The sequence below is a fragment of the Diceros bicornis genome, chromosome 41 (assembly GCF_020826845.1).
Source record: "Diceros bicornis minor isolate mBicDic1 chromosome 41, mDicBic1.mat.cur, whole genome shotgun sequence".
Lineage (NCBI taxonomy): Eukaryota > Metazoa > Chordata > Mammalia > Perissodactyla > Rhinocerotidae > Diceros > Diceros bicornis.
This window is the reverse complement of record NC_080780.1, coordinates 2,472,433-2,493,021: the sequence shown is the minus strand read 5'-3', so window position 1 is coordinate 2,493,021 and position 20,589 is coordinate 2,472,433. Positions and strand designations below refer to the sequence as shown.

The 20,589-nt window shown below is 55.7% G+C and overlaps 1 protein-coding gene across 4 annotated transcripts in view; it reads right to left on the bottom strand.

The window, feature by feature from the left end:
- ADCY1 (adenylate cyclase 1) overlaps positions 1-20,589 on the bottom strand; it is a 153,225-nt gene that overhangs the window by 71,892 nt on the left and 60,744 nt on the right. For 3 of the 4 annotated variants that reach the window (XM_058534764.1, XM_058534768.1, XM_058534766.1), the window contains exons 5-6: positions 8,891-9,018; positions 195-353 (exon numbers count right to left, since the gene is read on the bottom strand). In XM_058534764.1, the coding sequence (XP_058390747.1) occupies positions 195-353; positions 8,891-9,018 (287 nt within the window). The remainder of the gene's footprint in view (positions 1-194; positions 354-8,890; positions 9,019-20,589) is intronic. The other variant, XM_058534765.1, reaches the window with a different exon arrangement.

Sequence of the window (20,589 nt, the reverse complement as noted above, 5' to 3'; positions counted from 1 at the left end):
GGGGTGCACAGAGGCTCAGAGCTGGGAGGGGCTAGGCACCAGAGCCAGCCAAGCACAAATCCCTCCCATGCTGGCAGCGGGCTGAGATAGGATGGGCCTCCCCCCGATTGGGGTCCCGACGTGGAGGGTCAAATGGAATCCCACGCACCTACCCTCAGTGCCCAGGGTGGGGCCCCCACCTCGCCCCGACTTACCCCGGCAGGCCGGCGGCCTCCATGACATTGGCCAGGGTCACATCGTTGGACCACACGTCATACTGCCACTTGCGCAGGCCCAGGACCCCGCAGAGGACCCTGCCAGTGTGCAGCCCCACACGCATGTTCAGGTCCACCTCAGTGGCCTCGGCCACAGACCTGCAACACACAGGCACATAGTGTGGGCCGGGGCCCCGTTGTCCACTCCCACAAGGCCATGAGCGCCGGGGGAGCCAGGCCCTGCACCATCCCTGCTGCAGGGTCTTTCGAGGTGCCAAAATGAGCAGGAGTTGGGGGTCTCCTGACCTAGTCAGCCTGACCCCCAAGCTGTGGCCCCAGGTGGGCAGGGGCCGCTCCAGGCCAGGTCCCCCAGCTCCCCAGCCATTGGGCATCTCACACAGTGGTGAACCTCCCCTCACTCCCTCCCCACCTAGGGCAGCCACCAAAGGGAAATGAGCCTGGGATCCCAAACCCAGGACCCCCATCCTGCTCTGTGTCTCACTGACCCAGTCAGGACAGCTCATGCAGGCTTGGTGGCCAGAGGCCAGCCTGATTACCCACCAGGAACACCTGACAGTCTCCACAGCCTAGAAGCCCTGGGAACAGACAGGGTTTGACCCCAAGCTCCATGACTGAGAGAATGGGCTCCACACCTGGCCTGCGGGAGGCCTGTGGCCTGGCCCGAACAACGGGCAGGCTTTATGGGATGTAAATTATGCTTCAGTCAACTCGTGGGAAAAAACAAGACAAAACGTGTGGACACTGAAATCAGACTAAGGGCCCAGGTGCACACTCCACCTCCCCCGCCCGTGACTGACTGCGGGCAAGTCGCTCGTGTCTCTAAGCTCCAGCCCCTGGCAGACAGCGTGAGTCCCTAAGGCTGCTGCAGGCCGGCCCTCGGAGGTGGCGGCAGCGTTGCCGGAAACGCTGAGCAATGCAATCCAGGGTGGCTTTAAATGCTCCTTGGATAAGGAGATTCCCTGCAGTCGTGTAGGTGGCGCACTCAGAAGTCCTCTCAGCGGCCCACGCAGGCGCCGTGCACAGTTTCTCCAACTCTATGATGCTCACACTAACGTCAATGCAGGAGGTGCATGATGCACCTGCGATGGCACGGTCAGAGCAGAAGGAACCCACGGTGGCCCCCGTACGTGGTGAGGCCCTCTGATGCTATTTTTCTGTATTTTCTACATTTCCCCAAAGGGCAGAAATTATTTTATTAAAAACAACTCTCAAGCCTGTTATTGAGGAAGCAATATCAGGCCTGTTTGGTGTGCTCCAAGGGCCAGAAGCGTAGGGAGGCTGTGCAGGAGGGGAGAGGGGTCAGCCATGGCACCCTGGCCCTTCCCCAGCCTGGGCCTGACTAGGCGGCCCCGGTTGGCAAGTGTGTCAGACAGGCCTCCCTCCGTCAGGGGCAAAGCTCCACCCCAAGAAGGGCCGGGAGGCTGAGCCAAGGCTCAGGGACATGGCAGCCCCGTGATTAGGCCATCCGTCGTGAGAGGGAAGGGAGACAACAGGTGCACAGGCCACACCACCCCCACCCTCAGGCCGCCCTGCAGAGCCAACCCACCGTCAGCCCCCTCCCCGCAGCAGGCGCCCCGCGGCCCACCACATCTAGACCCCCACACCCAATACAGCAGGCATTCCGAGCCTATGAGCTCGCGGCAAAATCTCACTCCTGCTCCAAGACTTGGGGTTGATTCATGTGCCCCCACTTTGTTCCAAATACGATGTAGGCCCAGCCCCAGTGCTGCCTCCTGGAAGCTCTCCCAGATTCTTCACCACAGTAAATCCACTCACGTCCACCACAGCCCTTGTCACTCTGGTCCTGGCAGGACAGCTGGGTCAGAGTCCACCAGAGGAGACTGCTCCATGCCCCCCTGACTGCTGGGCCAGTCTCCACGTGGCCATGTGCCAGGCTGACCCACATTGACCAGAGACTTGGTGGTGTTCCAGGCTCCTTAAAAAATCTTAATTAAAAAGAGTTAAGGAAGACAAGCGGCTTCACATCACAATGAAATAAGGAGATTGGGACTCTTTCATCTGAAACATAATGAATATGACAAGGACATGACTTAAGTCAACGACATCACAGGGGGCTGGGGAGAAGAATGGAAGAGAAAGAAAGTCCTAAAGCTGGGGCTTGGCAAGCCTCAGACAGGTCAAAGAGACCATTCTGTCCAGCAGGAGAGATGACAGAGCCAGGATTCCCACAAGAAGGGCAAGGCTGAAAGAGCCTATAATAGATCCCACGGTTCTGAAAACTATCCGGTGATAACTTGATAGTGGGTTAATGATGCACAACACGTTTATGGTGATCCTGATTTAGCCATCACTATAACCGGGGCGACAGCGTTAGAAAAGGGACCACTTGTACCCGAGCACACCACGGGCCGGGCCCCACAAGCTCCAGCCCCCTGACCCTCCCTAACACACACTGGGCTGCAGGTCTCAGTGCGAATGTCTGGTCCTCGGATCAAGGATTGGAGGCAGCGGCTAGGAGAAGGATGGGGTAGGGGACAATGAGCAGGGACGGAGGACAGAGCATCCGGAGGAGCCCAGCAGAGGCGGAGCAACCACTGAGAGAAATGAGGGTTTCTGAGGAAGTCCCATCCAGCCTGGCGACTTGGACCACGATGACCTCTGCCCTCTCCAAGCCTCAGTTTCCCTATATGTCATCCTGGGTCGGGCTGAATGAGCCCTGACAAACTCTGGAAGAGTTCAAACCCTACCCCGGTGCACCTCGATGCTCAAGGGAGCCAGCCAACATCCTGCTCTTTCCACCAGGTGCGAAACACCAACCGAGGCTCCACGAGGAAACAGACAGGAGAGCCAACTGCGTCAAACCTGCTCAGCCCCCACTGCCCTCCACCTCGCTCCACACCCCTTCCAGGAGCCTCGTCACTGAGCCCTCCGGATGCCGCGTTTGTCCGCAACAGCACGAGACGTGTGAGGCTCGCTGGACCCGCCCGCCTGCGAGGATGGCGTCTGCCCTCTGCCCAGCTTGGCGCCACCACAGCTTCCATTCGCAGACTGCCCGTCCGCTTCCTGCCGGGGCTTCCCGCCAGCCAAGCCACCCCCACGCCCTCAAGCGGCTCCACTCAAACCCCTCCCGGCCCGTCCTCTAAACAGGAGCAGCTCTGCCCATCACTGCCCACTTCAGCCACGGGAGGGCCTGTCCCCCAAAACCACAGCACACGAGGGCCCCGCAAACATGCCGAGACACTGCCTCCCCACCAAGCCTCACCGGCCTGAGTACAAGAGGCCAGAGCCTAGAATCAGACACACCCTAGGGTGTTCAGCTTTGCTAACCTCAGAAGTCCACGTGCCACAGATTTACAATAAAGGTTATCCGGAAGTTTGACTGTGGACGTATCTTTAATACCTATTTAGTTTTATACATTTTGAATGTATTTTCTTTCAATTTTAACTTTTTTTCAGTCATTTGCCAATCTCCAGTTAGACGTACTGAAACAAGAAAACCAAAGTTAAAAAAAAATTTTTTTTTTTCAAAATTCACAAAAGGAAATGAGTATGGGGAAATGCAAATAAGCAAACCTACAAATGGTGTTTGTGTGCATTTTCAGCATTCCTACTTCTGTAGTCATGAAAGGGCAAAGGGCTCGGGGCCTTCTGGGACCCATGTCCACCCTCCTCCAGCAGGCTGTCCGCTTCCCGGAGTATAGCACCCCGGCCAGCCTCCAACCAAACCCTGAAGCCCAGAACATTCTCCGCCAATATGCTCCATCTGTCATCTCTTTCAGCAGGTTCTGCCTCAGATATCTCAATTCTGGTACCTGTGGATGTGCAGTTAACTGGACAGTCCCTTCTAAATAAATCGTGCATCAAAACTGTTCTCACCGAGCAGCATTTGCCAAGAACAGAGAAAACGGGAGGGGGCTGGGCCTCCAGAACCATCAGAAATGACTCCTCTCACTTAACCACCCCTTCTCATTCGACCTCTAGGCTTGGGCCGCCCCAGCCTGCGTAGACTGGGGTCTACCAATGACCACAGCACACGGAGGGTCAGGGAAGGAAGAGCACATGCCATTTACTTCTCCTTAATTCAAGAGAGTAAACCAAAAACACCCAGGCCACCGGCAGAGCCACTTCTAGACCAAGTCTATTTAGCAAAATGGCGCCTCACATGCTTAGGGGTCTAATTCAGGATTTGCTCAGGCCTGTGACAGACGAGGCCTTCCCCTGTGGAGCGGACAGACAAAGTCCCGTTCCTCTAAGTGCACAGAAGGCTGTCGCATCAGAGCCCCGAGGGGAGCGTGCAGAGCAGGGACCCGCTCGCTCCCTGCTGCGTCGGCTCCTTTTCCAGGGACTGATGAATCGACGCCCGCAGTGCCTGGGGACCCAGGGATTTCTGTGCCAGACCATTTAAGCTGAGATCCCATTTAACCCTCATAACAGCTCAGGTGTGCAAACTCCGTTCTCTTTTTACAGCAGAGAAAATCAGGGATTCGAGGACCTCAAGCAGCACCTCAAAGATGGGGAGCCAGGAATCCAGGGGCCGGCCTGCTTCCTCAGTAGAGGCCCCCGGCCGTTCAGGAACAAGTGATGTATCCACAGCTATTTGTACAGCTCTGTACAGATAGCTCTGCAGGGGCAAAACCACGCCAGTCACCAAACTCGCTGGGCAGGCAGGGCACTTCCCCCTGTCTCCACTCCTCCGACAGGCAGGAGCCGTCTGGCCCAAACCGAGAACATGTATGACTTTATATAATTATTAAAAATCACACCAATAAATATTAGTGTGTGTTGATTTTTTAAAAGAGCTTTCCGAATACCTTAATTAGGTCCACAGGTTTGAGAAAAGGGTCTGATCTGAGCGGTGAGGGCTGGGTCCAGACTCCCCAGGGCTGGCTGCAGGAGCCCAGGAACTCAGGCCACCCAGGAGAGCCCCCAGCCTCGAGGCATTGAGACTCCCCCTAAAGGGTAAGAGCCCTGGGCCTCCACTTCCAAGTCAGCATTCTTTGCATTGTCTTTTATATGGAACATGTAAATGTTTCCACCCGTTTTTCCCATAGGAATGAACTTCCTACCAAGTAGAAAACAAGATCATTCCTCACTTGCTTGACAAGGGAAAGGACCTCGACTCCTCAGCCTCAAGAAAGGTCAGATCCCAGTCTGGCTGCACGCCTGCTCGCTCCTGCCCCTGCAGAAGTTTCTTTCTCGGTTTTTATGGTTACCTTACGCAGTTCCCCTCTGACCAGCGGCAGCAAATGCCCTGACCCTCATAAGTCCATCCTGTGTTGGGATGGACTGTGGTTTCATAAGCGAGGGATCTTGGTGGATGTGCTGCCAGTGAAGCATCAGCCTGAAGAGAGAGCTGACGACAGTGATCCAACGCCCCCCAATCCTGAGCACCCCCAGAACCACACACGTGGTCTGCACAAGATGCTTCAAGAATCTCATAACCAGCCCAAACCATCTCTTCTGCCTCTGGATTTCCTCTGTCTAATCAGAGGTCCCCAACCCTAGAGCAGACCTCTCTGTGGCCCTGGCAAGGGAGAGCGCTGCATCACAGCTCCATCACCTTGCTGGTCACCCACGGCACTGTGCCAGACACCCAGGGCCACCTCAGGGCCTTTCCACAAAGGTCGGTGAACAGTCACCAGAATCCAGCCCCACAGGGATGGCCTGCTCCTGTGGAGAAGGGAGATGGAGGAGAAACAGGCTCGAGACAGAAGGCAGCTGAGGACACAGACCTCGCTCCCCAGGCAGCACACACAGCCGGACACTCACTCTGGGCACGGCCCTCGTCCTCCTCAGTTCTTCTCCAGGAAGTCTCGTGTTTCCAAAGTTCCAAGTCAGAAACTCCACTCCAAGATAGGCGGAAAAGAAATACACAAATACTCACCTCTGTCTGGATGGGCCCTGCCTTCTGAGAAACAAAATTTGTTCTGCATGTGTTTCTGTGTGTAAGACGGGGACACCAGGCCCAGTGCAGCCAGCAAGGAGGGCCTTTGGAGTGCCAGGAGTGGCCTTCCCAGGAATCGGTCCCCTTTTGAAGGCCATCCACACAGAACGCACACTGACGGTGCCCTGCTCTGTGGCAGTCAGAGGAGGGAAGGACGGCTTGGTTGGGAGGGAGGCCACGTTGGAGCTGTCTCTTTGGTGGCCTTCCTTCCTGTCCAGGGCCAGGAACTTGGCCCAACAGATTTGTAGAGACAAAGACTAGGGGCCCCGAGGCCCTGGAATTCTCTGGGAATCAGGAGCTGAAGCAGAGAGCAGCCTTGGGAGGCCAAGCAAGACACTCACTCAGCCCTGGACTGACCACCTCAGATAACAAGACTAGGAGACGAGGGTCTCAGGGCCTGGCAGGACCCCAGGGACCGGAAGCCAACAGCTGAAAGGCCAGGAGACACAGTCGAGGGGACCCTGTTTCTCGGAGCAGGGGAACCATGGAGCAGAGGAAGGCAGGTGGGTCAGTGAAGCTCCACACAACTCAGTGCCAGGTGCAAACCCAAAGGGCAGATGCCGGCCTCCAGGCAGGAGCAGGAAAGGGCACCCCACAGAAACATGTCCTAATCCATGAAAAGCGTGATCGAGCAAGACAGACATGAGAACAAAAGACGAGGCAGCACCAGGAAGGCCCAGAGCCCCAGGTGAGAAACGAGGCGTCGTAACTGCAGTGGGGCCTGGGCGGCGATGTCTGGGGGCCCGGCCAGGCAGGGAGGCTCAGGGGCAGATGAGCACCAGGTTCCTCCAGGAGGACCCCAACCAGCATCACCCACCTCCAGGGGAAGAAGGCCACCTGGTTCAACTCCATGAGCCACCTGCTGTAGCCTGGTCAGGCCTGTGTCAGGGACTCGGGATCCTACACGCACCAGCCAACTCTTAACTGCCTCTGTGCCTGCACAGAGCAGGGGCTTTCACAAACACTAATGAATGAGGTGACATCTGTCTCCTTATAGCTGCCACCTATGGAACCTCACTTTACCCCAAGGAGATTACACAAAACAAGATGTGAGGTGACATATGATGTATACTATACTCAGTAATATGATATATGAAATGATATATGATGTGATGTGATGATGTACCACATAATATGATGTGACGTGACATGATATAAGATGTGATATATATGATGTAAAGTGATATGACATGATATGATATACAATATGATGATAGACAATTGATGTGATGTTATATGTGATATACGATAAGATATATATGATGTGTGATACAGTATATTATATGACATATGATGTGATATATGATATGCTGTGTGAAATTGTGAAATGATACAGCATATGTATGACATATGATGTGATATGATATATGATATAATGCATGATATATACTGTGATATATGACATGATCTGATGTGAAGTGATACAGCATACATGTGATAAATGATGTATTGTGCTATGATGTGATATATGATGTGATATATGACATGATGTGATAGATGACATGATGTGATATATGACACCCTTTCAGAGAACAGAAGATGTCATTGAGTTTCTAAGTTGTCCCCAAGCCAGGCATCTTGCCTTCCTCCTTGATTCTGACCAGCCTATCCTCCAGCCCACTTCATTACCTAGAGGAGAGGCTCTCATGTTTGGCTGCACATTGAAATCACCTGAGGGGCTTTACCACCCCCCAATCCTAGACTACAGCCCAGACCAGCCACACAGGCTCTCAGGGCAGACCAGGTATTGGGGATTCGATTCTCCTGGGCGAGCTGACATGCAGCACGCTGAAGAACCACTGCTCCGCAGGGCTCTGCTTCGCTCACATCTCCCTGGGAAGTGGGGTACCAGGCTGAGTGTGCTGGCGAGGTGCTGCCTCCCTCCTCCTGAATGTCCTGTTTCTACACACAGTCTGCAGGTGCATGGTTTGCTGAGGTCCACCTCACACGGATGGCACAGTGAGCCTGCTGTTTACCCCTATATCTAAAGCCTTTTTGTTTGGATATGCTCTGTGCATTCTGTCGCCACATCTTCCTCATAGGATTCTTGTGCTATTACTTCTCTGCTCTGGCATGTGGAAGTTTACACCAGCCCATTAGCCCAATCTCCCTGGACCGTACCCATCTGTCCATGATGCTGAGGGATCAGAATGTGGATCTATGCTCCGTCCATCACTCAATCTCCGAGCTCCACACCTTCCCTAACTAGATAGAGGCCCCTTAATTCCTCATCCCAGTCAGTGACAAGGACCGTGATGAGACAAGGCTGGCCAAGACAAGGGCAGGCCAGGCCCACTATGTTCCAGAATACTCACCTGCTCCACCCAACCCTCTCTCCACAGAGAGCACCTGAGACCTGGTCACCTGCCCACATGAAGACAGCATACACAGCTCCTTTTCATGTGAAATTGCTGGATTTGAGCCAAACTTTCCCCAGTCGATTCCCTGAATGTCTTATCTGGCTAAGCTATCACGGTAATTTCCTTTTGCACGACTAATGCATATCTGACACTACCTGGGGTTACATGGATGAAGAAATGCAGTCTCAATAACATGCAAAGGAGGGATCACAGAGGCCCAGCTCCACAGAGCCAGTGGGACCTACTCCACCCAGCACCTCGCCACATGGCGTCAGTTCTCTGCAACCATGGAACAGGTGGCCCACCTCGGACAGACTGGCCAGGACAATGCAGGCCTACAGGGGGCCCTTCTGGGATGAAAGGGGGTGAGTGTCCACGCCTGATGTGGATGGGGTCCCTCGGGCACTCACGTGATGGTGTCGATCATGTCCAGGCCCATCTCCACGCAGCAATGGGCATGGTCCGTCTTGGGCTGGGTGAGGCCGGACACACAGTAGTAACAGTCTCCGAGGATCTTGATGCGGCGGCAGTGGTTCTCCTTCAGGGAGAGAGGGAAAGCGCACGTTTGTGACGCACCTGGGGCCAGGCACCTGCACCTTCGCCACCACTGGATGCCGATGACCCAGGAGCATATCTCACGCCAGGGCCCCACGCCCCAAGCCAGGGGCAGTCCCATGGTTGTGATTAGGGTCGTCCTGGGGCATCCATGCTTCCACTATGCTGCACGCAGACCTGTTCCTGAGAGCAGATGTCCACTCCTCCCATCCCTCAGCTCACCTGGCCAACCCACGGAACCTTCAATGTAGGGAAGCTGCCCAAGCCTGGGGAGACAGGTCCTCTGCTAAGGAGGGGCTCCTCTCCCACAAGGGCTAGCACAAGGCCCCTCTTGACCACCATGGCAGATCACCACGTGACGGCCCTTCTGGAAAGTACTAGACTCCCACCCACACACACACTAGCCCCAGGAAGGGCCTGCCACACGCACCTGAGTGTCCCCACGCACGTGGTTTTAGCCCTGAGTCGAGGTTCAGAGGACCTGGGAGCGGCTGTCCCCAAAGAATCACCTGCCAGGGCCTGAGCCCCCAAGGGGACTGCCAGGGTCTCAGCCCTGACCTCCCCACCCACAGGGACACCTCGGAAGGCATCCAGCACCACAGAATGTCCACTCTCACATTTATACAACGGTCAGAATGTCAGCACCCACCTCGCCATCATTTGGGGGGATGGAGAGAGAAATGTCAGATGCTTACCACCACCTGTCATGTGCCAACCCACTCGTGTCACCTGTGATCATGACCGTGGCTGCAGTTTTTGTTTTGTTTTGTTTTGTGAGGAAGATCAGCCCTAAGCTAACATCCATGCCAATGTTCTTTTTGCTGAGGAAGACTGGCCCTGGGCTAACATCTGTGCCCATCTTTCTCCACTTTATATGGGACGTGGCCTGATAAGTGGTGCGTCGGTGCACACCCGGGATCCGAACCCGGGCTGCCAGCAGCGGAGCGCGCGCACTTAACTGATACGCCACGGGGCCGGCCCCTGTGGCTGCGGTTTTATTCCAAGGAAAGCACTAAAACAGCAATTCTAGAACGTTTCAGTTTCAGCACTCCTTTACCCTCTTAAAATAATTGAGGACCTCACAAAAAACTCCCCTGTAAGTGGGTTATAGCTATGGATGTTTACCAATAAGAAGCTACAACTGAGAAATTCTTAAAAATGTATTAATGCATTCAAAGACAACAATAGCAAATCCACTACATGTTAACATAAGTAACATATTTTATGAAAAATTATGACATTTTCCGACACAAAAACAATTGGTGAGAAGTGTGGCATTGTTCTCACTTCTGCAGAGACAGCTGGATCCTCTGGTCTACCGTTCACTCGGTCGTGCTTCCTGTGTGTGCCACGTCTGTGAAGGGATCGGCCTCACGGCACGTCCTGGGATGAGGAGGACCTCACAGACCCCAAGACAGTCTCGTACAGCCCAGATTTCTGTGGACCCCACTCTGAGAACACACTCCATAACTTATATTTCATTCTGCCCTCCGGTTTCTTACAAATGAGCTGAATCCTGCCGTTGTATGGAATGCTACGAGTTAGTGCAAGTGCATTTGGGATGAGAGCTCTCGGCTCTCATTCCCCACGCGCTCACACACGCTCCCGACTTCTGCACAAGGCTCTCTACAGGCCCAGGCCACTGCCCCGTGGCAGAGGGAAGGGTACCCTCCATGTGGACGGCTCGGGGCCCAGCTCTTCCCAGCCCTGGGCCTCCCTCAGCGTGGGGATGCCGGGACATGCAGGTGAAGCAAGTGCTTCCACCTGTCAGGAGGCCCCTCAGAAAGCCCAGCAACGGGGCCTGTGCCACCCAGAGCCCCACAGGCTTCCCCCGTGGACAGGGAGCTGGCCACAGGCAGGCCCAGGGTCTGGCCACTCAGCCTCTGAACGACCAACGGCTTAACCGTTAGGACAGTGGCCTCCTTGTCTGTGGAAGGGGTTCTCTCGGTGTCCCTCAGGCGGGCTATGCTCGGTGTTGATCTGTCCTGTGACAGACTCTGGGAGCCTAGAGCCAGACGGCCGGGTCCAGGTGCCCACCCTACAGAGCTGAGGTCTGGGCCCCTGGAAAGCAGCCAGCTAGCTTCTCCAGGCCACACTCATACAAGCCTTCAGGCCAGCAGGCAGCACCGGGTTCTCTCCTGGCACCTCTAGAATGTCCATCCCCCCTGCCCCTATCATCACTGTCCTGTGGCCGGGGTGTCCTCCATCCCCAACACTCAGAAGCAGGTCAGGACACTCCGTGCAGGCCAGGAGGGCAGCTCCTCCCCCATCCTCTCCCTTTCTTCACACTCGGGCCACCTTCACCAGACCCACAGGCCCAGGGACAAGACAAGAGACCACTACCAGGCGTCGACCTCTCCCTCCTATCTCCTGCCCAAGCACAGAGACCCTGTGCAAACTCCTGACCTATGATGGCCCGCCTCCTCAGGCTCTCCTCTCAGTGGTCCATCTGGAGGTTCCAGACCTCTCCCTCCAGGGAGCGCATGGAAGCGACAGCACCTACTGGCACGTGGGCGCTATTCTTGCAGACAATTTCGGGAGGGTCACCAAGCCCAATTCTGGGGACCTCAAAGGTGACGTGTGTCCTCGTGCATCAGCATCGCCTTGGGGCATGAGCATGGGTGACTGCAGGCGTCCCTGTGCCCCCCAGCTGGCTCTGCGGTGTTCCTGGCTGTCTCCAAGACTCATGACCTCATGGCCTTCTGTTCATCTCTGCGTGTCCCCCACAAGGCTGTCCCTGAAACGAGCAGGTGCTCACTCAGTACGAGGCCTCTGAACAGGCAGGTGTGTGTGAGTGAACAGGCCATTGAATTGATGGGCAGCTTGTAAGGGGCGGTAGTGCCATCAGATTCAAAGGTGAATCAGGGGCCACGGGGGGCGCTGCCCCAAACACCCTCACCCCATGACACAGAGACTCGGGCTGGCCGCCACAGAAAAGGGAAGTCCTACAACAGGCCCCACATGACAGGTGCCGTTGGAAGAAGGAGGTGTAAACAGAGGGCTGTGAGGAAGGCAGGCAGACACCCCTGGAGAGCCTTAGGTGTGACCATTAGTACCCTGCATGGCCGATCTCTGAGTAAGGACCAAAGGCAAAGGCATCCAGCAGGCGCCGCCCAGGGGCCGAGGGTGCTCGGCAGACCTCACGGGTAGACGAGGTCCCCTGCATTCCGGGAAGTTTCTGAAAAAACAGCCATCCTCAGCAGGACCCGTCAGCACACACACGTTTGGGCGCATAACTACAGCCCTTCAGCGGCAGATGTGTCCTTGGCGACTGTCCTGAGATGCGAAGCCATGTCCCTCCCTGGCCGGCTCCACTGCAAGGCAGCCAACGCTGCCCAGAAGAAATCGTGGCTGTAAAATGCTGACTCATCGTCCTGTTTTTCTAAATCTCAAATGTCCCGGCTTTTGTTAGCAAGCTTAAGAGACCAAAAAAGTGTTTTTCATTGGTTTCAGTGTTTTCGATTTTAAAATGTGCCCTGTAAATATTGAAAGCCAGCACCTGGAGTTGCCCTTCAAGGAGCATTTATGATGCCTGAACAGCTGTTTCCCAACCAAAGAAAGGAAGAAAAACGAGGAGGAGGGGTTGGAGGGGCTCACTGGGAAGGGACAAGCATGGCAGAACATGACGACAGAAGCCCTCTCAGAGCCCCAGGGGGCTGCAGGAGGATCCAGCTAGGAGGGTCTCATGTTTTGCTTCCCAGGTGTGATCTGCAGGCTCACAGATGAACTCTGGACCCACCTGGCCCTGTCTACATGGGCAGCCGTGGTGAGGGCCTCGGACGGCAGAGACCAACTCGCTCCTACGCCCTCCTACCCGGCCCTCCCAGACCCACCCAGGCTTAGGAAGAAGCAGAGAATTCACTGGCATCAGGAAGACTCACTGCAATTCCAGAACCCGAAGACGCCCAAGCCCTCCTGAGCACAGCTCTGAAACAGTGGGGTCCAGTGGGGCCCAAGGTCGACATGTGGGCCTGGATTCGGGGAAGGCAGGTCAGCTGCTGGGACTGGGGGCACCACGAGGGGAAGGGCAGGTGCAGAGGGAGAGCTTGCATTGACCCAGTTTGTGCCCCGAGTGGCTGCATCCAAAACCCAACTGGCCAAGTCATATTAACTTTGTAAGATTAGCTGCGGGGCTATCAGCGGGGAAACGGAATAAAAAATTTTAGACAGCTATATTTCTGCACGTCCGTCTCGACAATTACGATGTACGTGTTTCACCTGCTGCCTCCCTACAAAGTTGAAAAGAAATGCATCGACATAGAAGCCGTGGCTATCACTGGAAGGTAGGAGAAATAATCATTTCAACTTCAATTTTCATAAATCATTCTTGCACAGTCCCTTTTACTGAGCCCCCCCCATGTGCCAGCCCCCGTGCTCCTGGAACTTCCCGCTCATGAGGAGGGACCACACAGGAGCAGCAAAGCTGGGCCCCAAGAACCCTGCAGACGTCTGTCCTGCAACAGGGACCGTCAGCTCAACCCAGCACCAGAAGTCTCTCCAGCCTCAGTCAGGCCCAAGAGAAGTCAACGTGCCGTCGAGGCACGCTCTCCAGAAATAAACAGTCACACATAGTACACATTTGCTGCTGGTACCCAAAGGGAACAACGAAGGGGCAACCCCAACCTGAGCGCACATGCCTGACGCATGGGGCGGGGGGAGACGGTGGGCAGGGAGCCGTCTCCCAGTGTAGCTTGTCTTAGGGTCTGCACTGAGGGACGAAGCCATGCAAATATCTTATGTACTTAAAGAGAAAAATCAAATTGGAAACAGCAATGCCAAAAAATCAAAACCAAAATGAAATAAACCTAACTGTGACCACATTGGTAACATGACCACACAGAGGAGAATTGTTCCAAGCGACGTGAAAACACGTATCTTGACTGTCTATGTAGGGGGATGTCTTTGGGATCCAAAGACAAAACAATCCAAGAAACAACTAGAGGAATCTTAAATTGCATTCGGTGGTCTGACTGTGTATAATGTTGGCAATGTTATTTTGAACTGACTGTACATAAAAGGATAAAACAAATAAATTATATTACTGTCATTAGGATTTCCAGCATCAAGGAAAAGAGACACAAATATAAAAATCAAAGGAGTGAAGTTAAGAGAATTGGAAATCAGAATTTGTTTTTCTTTTTCTAAAAAATCTCTCATCTCTGTCTGCTATAAAGTCTCAGGACCAAGGACAACCCAGATTATGGGCTGGAGAACATTTCCCCCTGAAGGAAACTAGAGCTTCTGGAAAATGCCGAGTCTGTGAGGCAGGAACATCCCACTGTCCCTAAAGACGTGCTCAGAGGCGACACACCGTGTCAACCTCAGAGACCACCCCCTTGGAGGGTTCTAGGGCATCAACTCCTTACTCTGAAAACTGATCAATAAATGAAAAGAATCAAGCATTTACTGTTTTTGAGAATAACAAAAGAGCTGATGAGTAAATGCTCTTCTTTTTAAAAGAATCACAAGCTAATAAATGCAGAAGAAATGACAGAATCAGAAAACCACCATTGTGCAAACCCAAGTGAAATACCAATGGGCCTCAAGGCAGCCGCTGTGAAAGCCTCGGCGCGACGTCATGGGAAGGGGTAATGGGCAGGTCCTGCCACCAGCACCTGAACCACTGCTCCCCGGAACCTGGCGGGAGGAGGCCGGAGGGTGGACGTGGGCACCGGGGAGAAGCACCAGGAGGCGCCCGGTGATCCAGGGAAGGGTCAGTAACACAAGTGAACAAACTGGGGACCTAAGTCAGGTCTCCAAGGTCTGCGGGTTCAGGGGAGGTGCAGGGGCGGGAGGAGCACACGCACAACCACCGCCAGGGTAAGCCGCCACAAAGGGCAGGGGCACCTGGAAAGATTACACAGAAAGAAACAAAAACAAGAAACGTCGTTTATCCACTGGGCGCGACGTGTGCATTCATCTTGTTCTCTGTTTTCTGTATTCTATGACAGTTTGATGTCTCAAGGCCTTGCTGGCAGGGAGGGACGGCCCCTCCCAGGGTTGGCTAATTCCTGGAGACAGTAAACAGCTCCTTCTTATTCCCACAAGCTGATTTAGACTCCACGCCCCTCCACCTCCTCTATCTGATTCTCACACTCCCGGCCACTATCCCCCCCAGTTACCAGGCAGGGGCCAGACAATGGGGGTCCCCCACAGCCCAGAGCCCCCATTATGCAGACAGGCCAGCCCCGTGCCTGCCTTGCCCCTTCCTTCCCATGGGAACCCCAACAAAGCCGGCCACACTCTCCACCTCCTCTGCCTCTGCGCCTGGCATTCTGGGGACTGTGAGTGATAAACCTTCCATCAATGGCACTGGCCTCTGTGTCATCGCTCAGTCCCCTCCATAAATTAAAACCCACAGGTCCAATCCGACGAGGGCCCATCTCATTGGTATCCTGACTGGAATAGACCAGCTGTGGTGAGGAGACATTCATGAGACAAGCAGGGTGACTGAGCCAGAGAGGGAGTTAGAAACACTGCACCCGTGGTCAGGTTGGTAGGTGCGACAGAGGCGTCAGGTGGGCTGGCCGGGAGGTGTGCAACGAAAGAGCTCCTCACCACCGGCGTAAGGACACAGTGAGCGATGTCTAGGCTCCAGGGAGGAGAGCGTGCTGACCACATGAGACTGGCCAGACACTGGCTACTGTTGAGGGGGGTTTGCGGTGCCTGGGGGTGTTATGATATTGTCTCTACTTTTGTGCACATGTGAAGTTTTCAAAAAACGAGTTTTAAAACCCTCAAGGGCAGGTTGTCTGACTTGCTCATGACCCCTGGGACAGTTCTGCACACAGTAGGGACTTGGCCATAGCTTTCTCATGGATGAACCAACTGTGAACACGTGTCTCCTCGCTGTCGAATGAAGGACCACAGCCTCCCCCTCTGTGTGGCACTCGTGGCCCTCCAGTCCCAGTCTAGACAACCTTCTCTCACCTCCAAATTCCCCCATGAGCTGTGTACTCAGGCCTCAAGTGAGCCAGGCTCCCCCTCACCCACTCCCCTCTGCCCGGATCACGTCTCCCCACAAAGGAGCCAGGCTCTCCCTCACCCACTCCCCTCTGCCCGGATCACTTCTCCCCATGAAGGAGCCAGGCTCCCCCTCACCCACTCCCCTCTGCCCGGATCACGTCTCCCCATGAAGGAGCCAGGCTCTCCCTCACCCACTCCCCTCTGCCCGGATCACTTCTCCCCATGAAGGAGCCAGGCTCCCCCTCACCCACTCCCCTCTGCCCGGATCACGTCTCCCCACAAAGAAGCCAGGCTCTCCCTCACCCACTCCCCTCTGCCCGGATCACTTCTCCCCATGAAGGAGCCAGGCTCTCCCTCACCCACTCCCCTCTGCCCGGATCATGTTTCCCCATGAAGGAGCCAGGCTCCCCCTCACCGACTCCCCTCCGCCCGGATCACGTCTCCCCATGAAGGAGCCAGGCTCCCCCTCACCCACTCCCCTCTGCCCGGATCACATCTCCCCATGAAGGAGCCAGGCTCCCCCTCACCCACTCCCCTCTGCCCGGATCACTTCTCCCCATGAAGGAGCCAGGCTCCCCCTCACCCACTCCCCTCTGCCCGGATCACGTCTCCCCACAAAGAAGCCAGGCTCTCCCTCACCCACTCCCCTCTGCCCGGATCACTTCTCCCCATGAAGGAGCCAGGCTCTCCCTCACCCACTCCCCTCTGCCCGGATCATGTTTCCCCATGAAGGAGCCAGGCTCCCCCTCACCGACTCCCCTCCGCCCGGATCACGTCTCCCCATGAAGGAGCCAGGCTCCCCCTCACCCACTCCCCTCTGCCCGGATCACGTCTCCCCACAAAGAAGCCAGGCTCTCCCTCACCCACTCCCCTCTGCCCGGATCACTTCTCCCCATGAAGGAGCCAGGCTCCCCCTCACCCACTCCCCTCTGCCCGGATCATGTTTCCCCATGAAGGAGCCAGGCTCCCCCTCACCGACTCCCCTCCGCCCGGATCACGTCTCCCCATGAAGGAGCCAGGCTCCCCTTCACCCACTCCCCTCTGCTCGGATCACATCTCCCCATGAAGGAGCCAGGCTCTCCCTCACCCACTCCCCTCTGCTCGGATCACTTCTCCCCATGAAGGAGCCAGGCTCTCCCTCACCCACTCCCCTCTGCTCGGATCACATCTCCCCATGAAGGAGCCAGGCTCTCCCTCCCTCCCTCCCCTCTGCCTGGATTACGTCTCTCCATGAAGGAGACAGGCTCCCCCTCACCCTCTCCCCTCTGCCCGGATCACTTCTCCCCATGAAGGAGCCAGGCTCTCCCTCCCTCCCTCCCCTCTGCCTGGATTACGTCTCTCCATGAAGGAGCCAGGCTCCCCCTCACCCACTCCCCTCTGCCCGGATCACGTCTCCCCACAAAGAAGCCAGGCTCTCCCTCACCCACTCCCCTCTGCCCGGATCACGTCTCCCCACAAAGAAGCCAGGCTCTCCCTCACCCACTCCCCTCTGCCCGGATCACTTCTCCCCATGAAGGAGCCAGGCTCCCCCTCACCCACACCCCTCTGCCCGGATCACGTCTCCCCACAAAGAAGCCAGGCTCTCCCTCACCCACTCCCCTCTGCCCGGATCACTTCTCCCCATGAAGGAGCCAGGCTCCCCCTCACCCACTCCCCTCTGCCCGGATCATGTTTCCCCATGAAGGAGCCAGGCTCCCCCTCACCGACTCCCCTCCGCCCGGATCACGTCTCCCCATGAAGGAGCCAGGCTCCCCTTCACCCACTCCCCTCTGCTCGGATCACATCTCCCCATGAAGGAGCCAGGCTCTCCCTCACCCACTCCCCTCTGCTCGGATCACTTCTCCCCATGAAGGAGCCAGGCTCTCCCTCACCCACTCCCCTCTGCTCGGATCACATCTCCCCATGAAGGAGCCAGGCTCTCCCTCCCTCCCTCCCCTCTGCCTGGATTACGTCTCTCCATGAAGGAGACAGGCTCCCCCTCACCCTCTCCCCTCTGCCCGGATCACTTCTCCCCATGAAGGAGCCAGGCTCTCCCTCCCTCCCTCCCCTCTGCCTGGATTACGTCTCTCCATGAAGGAGCCAGGCTCCCCCTCACCCACTCCCCTCTGCCCGGATCACGTCTCCCCACAAAGAAGCCAGGCTCTCCCTCACCCACTCCCCTCTGCCCGGATCACTTCTCCCCATGAAGGAGCCAGGCTCCCCCTCACCCACTCCCCTCTGCCCGGATCACGTCTCCCCACAAAGAAGCCAGGCTCTCCCTCACCCACTCCCCTCTGCCCGGATCACTTCTCCCCATGAAGGAGCCAGGCTCTCCCTCACCCACTCCCCTCTGCCCGGATCATGTTTCCCCATGAAGGAGCCAGGCTCCCCCTCACCGACTCCCCTCCGCCCGGATCACGTCTCCCCATGAAGGAGCCAGGCTCCCCTTCACCCACTCCCCTCTGCTCGGATCACATCTCCCCATGAAGGAGCCAGGCTCTCCCTCCCTCCCTCCCCTCTGCCTGGATTACGTCTCTCCATGAAGGAGACAGGCTCCCCCTCACCCTCTCCCCTCTGCCCGGATCACTTCTCCCCATGAAGGAGCCAGGCTCTCCCTCCCTCCCTCCCCTCTGCCTGGATTACGTCTCTCCATGAAGGAGACAGGCTCCCCCTCACCCTCTCCCCTCTGCCCGGATCACATCTCTTCATGAAGGAGCCAGGCTACAGCTCTGAGCCACCACAGCTGCTGAATAAAGTTTCCTTCCTGAATGATAGAAGTCGACTGGGAATTAATGTGAAGGCACACACTGCACCCTACGTTTTCTCTGCAGACAGAAGCAGGTGCAGCAGGAGCATCCATACAAGTAGCTGGCAAGAAGGGCATCGAGCTCCCTGCGAACATCTGCAGTCTGGGCAGCAATGGTCACACTCCAGAGAGAGCATGGAATCTTCTCCCAAAAAGGACAAGCCAACAGCCATCTGCTCTGGGCCGCACCTTTAGCAACACAGAAAGGACAGATTCTCTCCCTAACTGTTGTCAGTTGTCCAGGCATCCTGTATCCCTGGGTCACAGTCCCATGTCCACCCCATTAACCCCGTGTGGCCTGTGGGTGTTCAGCCAGCCCCGGCCACCTACAGTAAATGCACAGCCTCTGCCCAAGGAAACAGCGCCCTGGAACAGGACGATGGCCACCTCACAAGGCATTTTCTTCCGCGAGGACCGAGTGAGTTGCCAGCCCCTCCGTGCTGCCCAGCTCCTGGCTCTCCAGGGACTTCACCCTCTCGGGTGGGGTGGGAGCAAGTTTCTACAAGTGGCCTCAATACAAACGACAGGGTCATTAGAATTCCAAACATCTACTGGTTTTTAAGAAACAATATTTATTTCATGATAATTAAAGAATAATTAAAGAAATCAAGGCTCCTCTTAAGAACGCAGAAAGCTCAGAAAACTAAAAATCCTACCTCATGACTCAGCAACAACCACAGTAATATGGAATATTTCATTCCAGCCTTCTCTCTACGAAATTAAGTTTACACACACACATATTCTGAAAATTGGGACTCTATGTACTATTTTACAGACGCCTCTTACCACTTCAAATCGTAGCCTTGGGTCAGTTTTTCAAGCTGAGCATGGGGTGTACACCTCACTGCCTCTCTCTCCAGGCTGCGCTCATGCTGTCCAGTTGATGTCCTGACCACACTCTATCAAACACCTCGTTCAGCAGAATCCTGGGTTCACAAAGTTATTAGCTCCAGGTCTCCCCTCCGGGGCTGTAAGCTCCCAGGCTGAGGTCCGTCTTTCGACCCCAGCACGGTCCTCGCCGACACGGAGCGCACATTTGCTGAAGGACCACTGTGAGCCACAGCTACCCGACAAGCACACTCCAGCCTGCAATGTGGCCAGCCGAGCGGCTCACAGGCCTGGGGAGTCGGAGCAGGACGGGCGGGGGGCCCTCTGGTCTCCTCCTCACATCTCACAGGCTGGGAAACCGAGGCACAAGAAGTGAGGATGGTGTGGCAAGTCCTCACAGCTGCCTGGAGAGGCCCAGCCCCGGAATCAAGCCTAAGGAAAGCCTCCCTGGGGAGGAGAAAGGACGGGGCAGGAAGGGTGGAAGTGAACACATACCCCTGTGAGCTCGGGACTCAGCGGGGGGAGCTGCGGCCCTCAGACTGGCTTCTATGGGTCCCTTTTGGAAACACGTGGAGTAACACAAATAACTAAGAAATAATGCCCTCACTAACATAGGTCATAGGAGTCATCTTTCAGCAATTAAAGGTTGAACAAAATGGTCAGACTGCACAGTGACGCTGCACGTGCTTGTCCTGCCATCTGTGGCCAGAAGCCTGGCCGTGTCAGCATCAAGAAGATTCCACCTGTGGCACCACAAGTCTCCTGTGTTCCCTCACGGTCCTGACGGAAACACTCATTACATCTTGTCCAAGTGCTCCTGATGCTGGGTCCTCGTGGGTCAGAAAGGCTCCTGGGGTGTCCGTGTTCAGAGACAATGCAGACCGCAAAACCCAAGGGTGGGTGTCCCCAATCAGCAGAGTCAGCAAACCCCCCAGGAATGCTCAGACCTGGAGAGGAAGTGCCTCCTGCACTTGT